Source organism: Glandiceps talaboti, chromosome 16 (genome assembly GCF_964340395.1).
Source record: "Glandiceps talaboti chromosome 16, keGlaTala1.1, whole genome shotgun sequence".
In the NCBI taxonomy this organism is placed as follows: Eukaryota; Metazoa; Hemichordata; class Enteropneusta; family Spengelidae; genus Glandiceps; species Glandiceps talaboti.
In genome coordinates, this window is record NC_135564.1 from 79,439 (window position 1) to 91,928 (window position 12,490).

At 36.2% G+C, this 12,490-nt stretch overlaps 1 protein-coding gene across 1 annotated transcript in view; it reads right to left on the reverse strand.

Annotated features, from left to right (window-relative positions):
- Positions 1-498: 498 nt before the first annotated feature.
- The window catches only part of LOC144447650 (uncharacterized), a 43,188-nt gene continuing 31,196 nt past the window's right edge, over positions 499-12,490 (reverse strand). The window contains exons 43-56 of the mRNA XM_078137727.1: positions 12,193-12,315; positions 10,777-10,904; positions 8,351-8,591; positions 7,809-7,934; positions 7,114-7,248; positions 6,299-6,426; positions 5,860-6,073; positions 5,208-5,357; positions 4,752-4,827; positions 3,469-3,647; positions 2,764-3,089; positions 2,255-2,422; positions 1,271-1,450; positions 499-549 (exon numbers count right to left, since the gene is read on the reverse strand). Coding sequence (XP_077993853.1) covers positions 499-549; positions 1,271-1,450; positions 2,255-2,422; positions 2,764-3,089; positions 3,469-3,647; positions 4,752-4,827; positions 5,208-5,357; positions 5,860-6,073; positions 6,299-6,426; positions 7,114-7,248; positions 7,809-7,934; positions 8,351-8,591; positions 10,777-10,904; positions 12,193-12,315 — 2,225 coding nt within the window. The remainder of the gene's footprint in view (positions 550-1,270; positions 1,451-2,254; positions 2,423-2,763; positions 3,090-3,468; positions 3,648-4,751; positions 4,828-5,207; positions 5,358-5,859; positions 6,074-6,298; positions 6,427-7,113; positions 7,249-7,808; positions 7,935-8,350; positions 8,592-10,776; positions 10,905-12,192; positions 12,316-12,490) is intronic.

Sequence of the window (12,490 nt, forward strand, 5' to 3'; positions counted from 1 at the left end):
TATATATATATATATATATATATATATGTATGTATGTATGTATACATGTGTATATATATATATATACATATATATATGCTAGTTTATACCAATTGTATCATGTGACCATTTGATAAATAACGATCAAGTGGGGCTGATTGGCACTGTCCACCTGTGATGTCCCACTGACATGGTAATTATTCCATCCCATGGACTAATTTTGATATTGATATTTACATATTATATTTCGATATTAACATCCATTTCATACTTTGACCTAATAGCCAATCATAGCTAGTAACTAACACATAATGTTAATAAATGGCAATTACATGACATGACACTGTTCGCACGGTTAAGTCTGAAGAAACTGAACATCTGTTGCAGGGATAACAGTTTGAATTTGTCTTACTGCAGCATTTCACGCGTTAACAGAATCAATGTGAATCATTTCCTCTGGCAGGATTGGTGCAAAGTATCTTATAAATGTTAGACATCAACTCTCACACTACATGGTAATCAGTACAAGCTGTAATCACTTAGTGTTTGGCTATCACTTCCAGAATCACGCTGCAAAAGAAAAATATATAACTTATTCAGTGCTGTTGTTTGGGAGTTAAGATTACTGTGTTGACAGCATTGTTGTACATCAACGATGTATCATTGTTACTAAAACTAGAAAAATACTACGAACTGACTCCTATCGCCACTGACTTGTGCCATCAAACCGAACTGACTGAAACTGTTACTGACTTGTGCATCAAACCCGAAATAATGTTTCTGGGCTACTTAGAGGCAAGTTGATATATCTCTTTCTATGGTGTTGATGGTTAAATATACCTTTGTGAGAAAATTACAGTAACTACAGAACAGCATGTTGGAGAGTTTGTGTTGCATATACACGTATCATACTCATGACATAAACACAACATACTATACGAGAATAAAAACTGTCTATGAAATCATGTGCAATATACTTAGTCCAGTAGTTCGTGAGTTTAGAAGTCCATCTGCCCTGTCCACAACCTTTATAGAAATCATTGTGTATTCTTCTCTGTGCTTTAGCCAAAATAATCTGCCTATTCTTAACATTCAAACTACAACTTATACTGAATAACAATTCTACCACACTATTGTCATACAAGCTTCGCATGTTGTTATTTTCTTTTCTCTTTTCCCTAGGAATGTCAATATACCCATGGACATCATACGATTGACTGAAGATGGGTCTATGAACGAAGCACTGAAAAATGTGGCACAAGGATACAAAGAAGAAATTAAACAAACTTACGAGTTCACTGAATGGTACATGAGTTGGATTAGATGCAAGTCGAGCTCGAGGTATCAGTCCACCTTCGTCGCGCTCACTTTCACGTAGTCTTCTAGCTCGCCGTAATGCCTTTTGAGTTCTTATGAATTCTTTTCTCCTCTGTTGTTGTTCTTGGAGCCTTCGCCTCTGGTCTGCTGATTCCTGCAAGTGATGAAAATGGTGATTTATAAGTCTACAAAATCGTTAAAAGAATTCGAAGACATAAAAGGACAAGTCAGCATAGATTACACAGAGATACGATGGGTGTATTCATCGTGTTATTTTCTTATATAAGATCTCATTATGCTCGAGGTAAACCCTTAGTGTAACGATTTTGATATGCAAGTATTCACTTGACAAAATCTATGTCTATAGTATATTTCTATGCCAATGCTTAGGTGTTAACGTTATCTCGCGAACTGAGGAAAGGGTTTAATCCAACCCAATCCGATTTTATCACATGTGTAGTTGTAAAACCATGGAATGAATGCAGTAGCTGAACACATGCCCGTTGAGGAACACACCAAACTGAGTTCCATTGATTCAATCCTAAGCTGAATCTTTATCTTCCTATTGTTATATATATATACTGCTTCATCTCTTTATGTAAAAAATCCCAAATCGAGTGATGGCCTGATTACATGTTTGCCTTTAAATTGTAAATTTGCGGGATAACGATAAGGATTGCTCAATGGACAATCACATATGCACTTCAACAAATATAACAACATAATATAAGGATTGATCAATGGACAATCACATATGCACTTCAACAAATATAACAACATAATATAAGGATTGATCAATGGACAATCGCATATGCACTTCAACAAATATAACAACATAATAAAAGAAGTCGACAATAAGTGCAATTATGAAAATATTGTTTCTGTTACATGTAGCGAGTGGAACATGTATAAAATAATCCGAATATGTCTCTATTTTTCATAATCATATGTTCCTTACCTCAAGACCTGTGGCAACGTATGGTCTGACAAATTCTGATTGGACACGCCGTTGTGGTCGAACTTGTCGGTTATCCGCAGCATAAGGTCGGATCAATTCTGACTGGGGTAGACCACGCATTGGAGGTCTTACTTCTCGGACCTCGCGAAGCTGTGATCGCATTCTCTCCTTTAGAAAAATAGAAATATGATTTTGAAAGATAGACATTCATAGGGAAATTATACAGAAGTACGAGTACATACCTCTAAACAAAGCAATTTCATCAGTGTGAAGAGCATTTTCACGATCACGTGAAATTTAGAATATGTACTTTGACCTTGCCTATTACCATATCATTGACTGCGTTCATCCAATTACAGAATGTGAATTTTTTCATTGCCTATGCCACTTGACTGACTAATCTTGAGAAAAGAGCCATTAAATGCACCACGTCACTAAAAGAGAATTGAGCATAGTAAATAAAGCTGAACTGTGACTGTCTCGGTCCATTGACAACTTGAAAGACTTACGTTGATCATTGGTGCATGTCCCATAACTGCAACGAGAGTACGCATTCTTTCTTCTTCATCTATATCATCATTTGGATTACCCATGCTAGACTGTGCTGATATCGTTTCCCAAGCGATCTCATCAGAGCCCCAGCTGTCTCTTCTGAAACCCTCGGGATATTTCCCGACGTAAGCGTTCCGGACAACCAGTCCATCTTCACTTCCTCCACGTTTGTCACTAGGCCGTCGTAATGCACATGCGTACAGTGTACATATGATGCACGCTACAAGGATGATGCCTGCTGCGATACCTGCACTGATGGCAATTACTTCTGTTAAGTTGGTGTCTGTGTAGGGAAAATACAAATCGATTAACGTCGTGAAAGAAATTCGAATAAAGTAATTAAAGTTGCTAGGTCGTTCCTTGCGCTACATTATCAATGCACAATGTAATATACTCGCAAAGGGTCAGTCATCGCCTTATCATTCGTACCATTTGATCACATACCCCACGTACAGGCATAAGACACCGTATTTTTATACCGTTGGTTTGGTTTTTACTTGATAATAACACTGCATAAAATATTAGCTTATCAGCCAGTTATATCATTTCCAAGTTTTAATGCACATTTTCCAAGATGCTGTTTCTTCATATTTCTCCATGATGAGGTTTGGCTACATATTCAATGTTAATCCCCTATCAATATATACTTTAATGTTCCTTACCACTGGTACCTCTGTCACCTCTCTCAGTTGTACCACTCGCTGTTGTAATGCTTCCCGTTGTTACCTCACCAACTGTAATGTTTTCCGTAACACTCGGAGTTGAAGGAACAGGTGGGGTGGTAGGAGGCAGCACAGTGGAAAGAGTTTCATTACATCTATCACCAGAAAAACCCGAGCACCTGTAATTACAGTAAAACGATTACTAATTTGTAAACGAGTTCACTGAATGGTACATGAGTTGGATTAGATGCATTGGTCATTGCAGTAAACCGCTGTTCTCTCTACGGCAATGTACACTCCCCCAAGAATACAAAGAAATTATTTTTTGTTGCGTAGACGGAAAAATACACTGGCTTACAAGCATGTTTTTATTTGTTCTTCAGTCAGCATAAAAAAACATGCTTTGGTTGATGTAACCCATTTGCCACACAAAGATCTGACACTTGTCTACAACTTAATAAAGATAGCAATTTGTATTAAATTAAACTTCTATTTGAAAATTATTACCTGGAATTTTCAACTGCATTCTACAGTCTTTGCCTTTATAGGGCCAGGTGTGCGCAATGTCACGTGTTCTGAATAAAGTGCCAATCCGTTAGCAAAGACTGGATGACGTATGGAGTCGAAAATTTCACGTGATAATTTTCAAGTTTGTCTTTAACGTTGGGACGAATGCTTAATTTAGTACACTGATTTACCAATATATTATCTGTGTTTCATGAATACCCTTCCCAAATTGGTAATAAGTGTGAATGTGACCACAATTGCATTGTACGGAATGTTTAGTCTTAATATTAGGCGTCATCAATTAAATTCTTTGTTTGCCATCCGCGTACGGGTAAGGTTTATCCATAGACCCTACACCAACTGGTTGTGTAGGGTCTATGGTTTATCGGTAGATTTAGAAAAAGGAAAAAATTTCCGCACAGGGTTGTATTTCATACTATTTTAAATGGAAAGACCGTTCAAATATCTTCAGAATAACTGCACGTATATTTAAATAGTTCCTTAAGACAATCATATTTTGAACGTTGACACTTTCATTTCACCATGGATTTATTATTGAGATAATAGATCCATGCCGATACGGATTATCTTTAAGGTGAGCCATATTGGCTAGCAATAATATTAGTATATGTTGTCAAGTATAGCTATTGTGTGTATACGGGCTTCACATGGTGACGGGAATCAATTCTTCGGTTAAGACAGGCAAGGTTGACTTTTAGTGTCATAACACATGCAAGGCAGTTATGGACGAGTTAAACATTCGTTGAAATACTTACTGGCATTGCAGTTCTCCAGGACTGACTTTGGTACAAATGCCTCCATTCAAACAATAATCCGGGGTGCAGTTTATCTCTATAATAGGACAGAGTGAATCGTTTGTTTCAAATGCCAAAAAATACAATGTATCTTTAAAGATTTATTTACTCGTGAAGATAAATTCATTGTTCACATACCTTTTAGATACTATACATAAAATAAAAAAAAAACATTTCGTTATTAATCATTACACAATCTGTAAGGTATTTAGTATAAAGACCTTCCATATGCGAACAATGAAAGAATAGATAAGTCGATGCATTACCCTATAATAGTAAATATGATTGCATCATACAATTAGCGACAGAGCTGTTCTTTGTTGTTTTTTTAACATTAAAGTCTGATTTGTTGATGTATTGAGTCTCAAAGTTAAATGTTGTTCGTCAGGTAGATGGTGTCTTTCGTTGTGCACTTACCATTACAACGTCTTCCTGGGTAGTTCACGGTGTCATCTGACACATCTTCAAAACCAACGTTGCACTGACACGTATAACTACCATCATTATTTATACAGACAGCATTGACTGAACATTCATTGTTGTCTGATGAGGCACACTCGTTGAAGTCTAGGATACAGGAAAGAAAAACATGGGACATTACAAAGTTATGTCTAATACGTATCTACCATAGAACATCTTATTTATGTGGCATGAGGATTAATAACTTCCCGACCGTGGCTGATATAAAATGACCTTTCTCATTGGTTGGTAAGTTAAAATAGAAGGTTGAGCTCATTTGACGATTCGAGGCTTTCCACTTATACCTCCAGTATCTATTTACAAGGTTAGAAATGGACTTGAAAGGAGATTAATTGCGATACGAGGTGACAGACAGACAGACAGACAGACAGACAGACAGACAGACAGACAGACAGACAGACAGACAGACAGACAGACACATGCGACGCGTATCGACAAACATGATCTCCGTTCATACGAGATAAAATTGATTTCTTGTTCAATAAGAATAATCTGAGTTTTGTGGTCAATTAAAAAGAACCAATGGTACAATCTGACTGCTGAGTTAGCTGTAGATTGCTCAAATGTCATCAACGATGTGAAAAATTACCTGTGATGTTAAGTACTCCATTCACACGGACAACTCCCGTCTCGACTTCAAAATACTCCCCTATAGCATCAGAGACTTGGTTAGCGTCATATGTTGAATCGGTGGAGTGGTGAGTTAAATAATCGGCTATGACTGATCCTTGCGAGAACTTTATGATTGTGGTACCAAGAAAGAAATCCTTGGTGAACGAAGTTCTCGACATAATGTAGCGAAGCTGTGCGAAAATAAGAGAATAAAAAGGTTGATACAACGTCACAATATCGCTTTAACAATTATAGGTATGGTTGCAGACAATATCTATTGATATACAGATCAGCGTTACACCTTATTTTCTGTTCGAACGCTATTTCCATATCGGTACGCAAAACGTCACTTCTGGTTTGCTAGACAAACGTAAATTAGGCATATACGCATATGTACCCAAACTTATTACACTTACCACTTCTTTCACTACATTTATTAGATATAAAGATTCAGTACTGCCAAGGTCGTTCAGGGCATCACTAAATTCAATGGGACTGCCAGATATAGTCTCAATCGTGAAAACTCCAGAAAAAATTCTTGTGGCTAAATAAGGAGAAAGTAAGATATAGATAGATTTAAAATGAGATATGTTTATTCTGAGAATAAGTAATCATAAATTAATCTTTCGAATAACGATAGATTCACATCAAAGTAAAAATGTATTTTAATACAATGGTATGCACAAGTAGTGCCTAACGTCAACACGCGTGCGTAAAGAACTGTCACAACCTTTGACCTTTAACCTTATCTTGCACCGATTACATTCATTCTTCAAGAAAGTAGATATGTATATAGGTTCCATAGTGATTAACATGGGTTTGGAATATCTACTGAAGTGGTGACCAGAAGAAAATCAGTTTTAATTGCATTATCTTGTGAGACTTAATTTTGTAGTGCTGGTGTTATCCATAGGGAATGGCGAAGCTTATTACTTCTTTGCGTAACTATAGGGACCTTGAGTATTTGAATAGTATATATTATGACATGTAGAAGGATGTATGGTAGTCAAAGACAACAAGTGCACTGACGTCAAGTAATATAAGGGCAGTTTCTCTAAACCATCAGAAGACGATCAAAGACTTTGTGTACAAGACATTACGACAATGCCAGACGAACTAAAAGGAAGCTAACAAAGGCAAAAACTAAAACAATTATAATTGCGATGTGTTATAATCTGCTTTTAACCAAAGGGCCGTCAAGCAACGGACCTGTTCTTAAAATGGCACTTACCAATGCATGTGTCGTTAGATCCAGCAACTCTGAAATATCCAGCCTTACATACACACTGATAACTGGCGTCTGTGTTTTCACATAGCTGCAAAGTATCATTGCAGATATTGGCATTTACAGAACACTCATCGATATCTGGAAAATAACCATAGTTAAAGTTAATTCCGTCTATACTTTGTCATTAGATAGGTGATTTTACTCTAGTTTTTTTTTGTATTCAAACTACTAACGCAATGAATCATGTCTCACATTAAAGATTTTACGGGGAATCAACATATGATTTGGCTAATTACATTATGACATAATTCACTGAGTATAAATCAATTCGAAAAGCATAATTGTCTCCGTTAGTTGGCAAGTCTTGTCTTAGTGCATATTTAAGTGTATCTGTTGTCGATTCGAACCTACATTTGTTTTTAATACATGCAAGTGGTTTAATGTATATCATGTATGTGACTTTTTTACTTTCGCGGAAAATGACATCTCTCGTTTACCGACTATTCCACTGTACTTTACTTATGATATCTTCTTCGGATATATAGATATATACAGCACATACATACACCCATCATATGGTATTGATGTAACACAGCAACGTCGTGTGTTACTCCAAAAGCCAGTAAGTATTAGGCCTGCTGCTCCCTAAGGCCGAGACTTGTGTAAAACATAATGTACTATACACAAATAGTGTTTACCTGTACAATTAACGCCATCGCCTTGCAGCCCACTATCACAAATACATGTGTAAGTTCCATTACCCGTGAATACACAGGATGCGCGCTGATTACAATCATCTGTCTGGTCCAAGCATGGGTTAGTCTCTGTACACAAAAAAGCAAACCATCTCGTTGAGAAAATTCCACTTTCATTTCTAGTAATATCATCTCACTTCATCGATACAGAAATCTGTAAATAGTATATTTGTGTGTAGGCCTAGATATTTGTATGAAATAATCGACAGGAACAATTCCGAACACAGCGTTTTTTAAGCAAGAAATTGGCTACATTTCTATGTTATTTTCAGTCATAGACAATGTACTTTCCGATATCAAAAGCTTGCAAACATTCACTTTTGAATAGCTTGCAAGAGGTGTCACATCAAAATTGAAGTCAGTTCCCAAGTAAAGAGCGCACATTTTGAAATGAAAATAACTTGAAACGACTTTAAAATAATTTTCTTGATGAAAAGGGCCAAATATTCTTTTTATAAATAGTAGCCTAAACTATTTTAACATACCTGCTTGTATAATGTGAAATGTTCCCGGTATTACATACTCGTCCCCACTTATAATGTTACCGTCGCGTCCATACAAACCAGTGTTAAAAGCATTTTCGAGATCAGTGGCAGTAACAGTTGACCCCGGGATAAGGTCAATCGTGAAGGTTACTAAAACGTTTGGGTTGCCATCTTCCATCATTATAACTCTACTATCCAAATAGTCAGCTGCCAAAGTACTGTTTTCATACAAGAAATCAATCTATAAAATAAACAAAGCTCTTCTTATTTAGAGTGAAAAGTTCTTATTACATTAAGGTACAATGCAATGTGCCTTGGGGATCCCCTGGAAATCAAAATTCTTAAAACCTGTGAATCCTTTTGAAATAATTAAATACAGTGGGGTTCATCAATATGACTTCAGAAAATCGTCAATCTTTATTTTCCCTTAGAGGTAACATTGAATTTGGTGGCCATATCGTTCTAAATGGTTTAATGGTTATATCATTCTGACCTCTACTTGTACCTAGTCCTAGTAAAATATTGTAGATTGGTGATCCAGTTTACTATTTGAACACTTCGACATCTTCACGTTATTGTATATAAATTATCGAATATCATTTTCTCGATTTCTTATCCTATATATGTCACGGAAGGTATAGTTTAGAAATTTGCACCATACTCGCGGCGAACCTTTATCATATGTAACTGTACAAAATCAGCTTCACAATTGTAATTTGTGATTTCTATATTCTTCCCCATTGCCGATAGTATTTCTCTTGTGGACAGACTAATGTTTTGTACCATTAAGGGCGTACAAACCACGTGTACTGATTGGATAATATTAAAGAAGTTCAAGCGCATTGATCACTGTATTTCAGCTCTTATAATAATAACGTTAGCTTTTATAGAGAGTCAAGAACAAGTGACTATACAAAATACCCTATTCTGTGTGTACTTTAGGGATAGGTCAGTTTCTTCAGCCTGGGGGTGGATTGGCAGGGGGTCAACCTGTTTTTGAAATTGACAGGGGGGGGTCATCTTGTTTTGTGGTGGTGGTGGTGGTAGAAAAATCCATTTCTACGATGGCATATGATCTTGTCTGAACTGTGGTATTTGTTCTTGTCCCTATTTCTTAAATCAATTTTTAAAACATAACTAGACATTATATACATATACAACATAACTATACATGATACACATACACATACACATACACATACACATGCACATGCACATGCACATGCACATACACATACATATACATATATATATATATACATATATATATGTGCATGTATTACCTACGACACTAATTACAGAATATGACATGTGAATACTTCACTGTTTCACAATCAATGCTTCACTTATATCGCACTTGGGGGGAGCAAAAGTTAACTTTAAAATGTCATAATGGTAATCTTCATAGACAGTTTATAAAAGAAATTAATCTAAATTATTCTACTGTTCAGTATGAAGGGATTAATGCACTTTCTCTTTCGGACACTACATGTTATCGATACTACAAATCACCACATTTCATCAGATTCCAGTTTCTATTATACACAGGAATAGGTATAATCACCTAAAGTTCTCTAGCATACAAGTGCCTTTATTATAGCAACAATAGTAATGCCACTATACCAATGGTACGGACCCATTTTTATGTCACATACGAAACTCATTTAACTTACTTAACTTTAGCTTTTCGGAGCTGTGAAATTACCTCAAAGGCTTTGAATATGCTAAAAATTGCAATAATAGAGTCAAAAAACCTAACAGATCTAGGGGAGAACCCCTAAGAGTTCCTCATCCAAAAGATCCTTCATGCATTCAACCAACAATCAGATGCATCAACCCTTGTACTGGTATTAAACGTTTCTTTTATTTTAACCCTACATTAATTTTAGATGACATTGTCTTTTAAAGACTGAAATTATTGCCAAGATAGTCTAAAATTGCCTTAAAAGACTCTTAAAATAGAGAAACTCAAACTCTCCCCTACCAGTAATACCATTAGATGTGCCAACCTTTACTATAACGATGCCATTTAACTTTGTAAGTACACATTTCAACCCTATTTATAAAGAATAGTTTCTGATACTTGATGGTGCTGTCTTGTATATCTTGGCGGTTACTGCCTGAAATGGTTGGGCTCTTATAAAGTATTTGCGATACAGTCAAGCAGTCAACGTTGATTCACGATAGAAAATACATGTGTGAATAATGATATATGGGGTCATCATTTTTTAGAATTAAGTGATGGGGGGTCAACCTGTTGTTAGTTGTACAGAGAGGGGGGCTAAGTGACTTTTTGTCGGCCCGATGGAAAAATCCATCGACCCCGACCCCCAGGCCGGGGAAACTGACCGGTCCCTTAATAACAAATATAGTAGTCGTTGACTTCTTAAAAACTATTTTAAGGGACTATGGCACTTAGCACTTACGGTTGGCTCGATGATTGTCGCATACTCTTGAAACAAAGCAGAACCTGAAGACGCCAGCTCAGATGTATAAGTCCATTCCAAATCATCCCCACCGATGAAAACAACAGAGGCTTCAAATGTTACGACCTCTGTGACACAAAACAGAATAATACAAATCGAATGAGAAAATAGAACACGAAACAAGTCATATAAAGTGTATGATATTTGGGCTAAAGCTATTATTGTATGCATGTATGTATGTATGTATGTATGTATGTATGTATGTATGTATGTATGTATTTGATTGGAATTCTACAAGTATATTTTGTTTCTTACCATTTGTGTAATTTACCGTGTTAATAATATGAACAACAGCACTTCAATCGAAGGCATAGCCCCAGCTTGTGTGTTTTATATATGGCAAAGTTATGTTGCAAATTTAATGGTGTTTCTAGATACAACTTTTTATAATTTGACCAATTTGCTATTTGACCTTGAATATGGAAATCAAAGGTCAAGGTATTAAAAGGCTGACCTTTGGGGTATAGACACTTAAATGGAGTCTATGTATTGAACTTTTTGACTTGGAGATAACAGACAAAATTTGTTTTTCTATCACAAATATGGCTGCCATTTTGCTATACAGGTCAAGGTCATTAAATTAAGTGACTTGTGTATGCCTCACAATGCCAAACCCAAGTTATGGTTAAAATATTATCACTTGAAATGTTTCCTTCAAAAAACTATGAAGAGAATCCAAATTTGGCTATTTGACCTTGAAGAAGCCTTTCAAGGTCAGAGGCCAAGTTTTAAAAGAAAGCTCATATTTGATAATATGGATGTAGGCGCTTGAATGGGGTCACTACTTATTAGACCTATAACGTTATGATGCATATTGTGACATTTAAGAACAAATATGGCCGCCATTCGGTTATATTTGATTCAGTCGCAACACAAAATGATGTGCATGTCTCACATAGCATATAACCTTTGTACTACGTTTGGTTGAAATTGGCTGGTGCAAAGATATGAGGGTGAATCCATATACAACAATGATCACAATACAACGTGATGTACAAATGTAACACATAGCATGTTACCATTTGCCAAGTTTTGCTTCATGTCAATCGGTGCATGACAGAGACATGAGGGTGAACACACACGCGCATACACGGACGGAACCTAATGTAATAGATAGCTCTCTCCATGTGTTGCCCGTTGGAACTAAAAGACAACGCTGAATAAGGCTTTGTCTACGAGGCTTTGTCTTTGTGAGACTGGACACAATATTGAACAACTGAGAATAAGAAATGTCGCATTTTTTAAATTTCAGACTTAACTGGTGTCGGAGAATACAAAATTAGTCAAATGATGTAAAATGCAACACTATGCACAAAACATGGCATAATATGCAATGACAAAGATAAACAAATTTACCTTGACAGGTATTGTTTTGTCTGTAGTATCCTGACAAACATTCACAATTGTAGCTTCCAGGTATATTCTTACATCTTTCGTTAGCCTGGGAATCACAGGGTTTGGTTTTACATTCATCGATATCTGCAAAGTAAAGAGGGTTAAGATTCATGAATGAATAGTAAGTTAGCTGTATAAAATATAGTTTAATTTCAAATGCTTTGGAAAATGACACACACACACACACACACACACACACACACACACACACACACACACACACACACACACTCACACACACACACTCACTCACTCACTC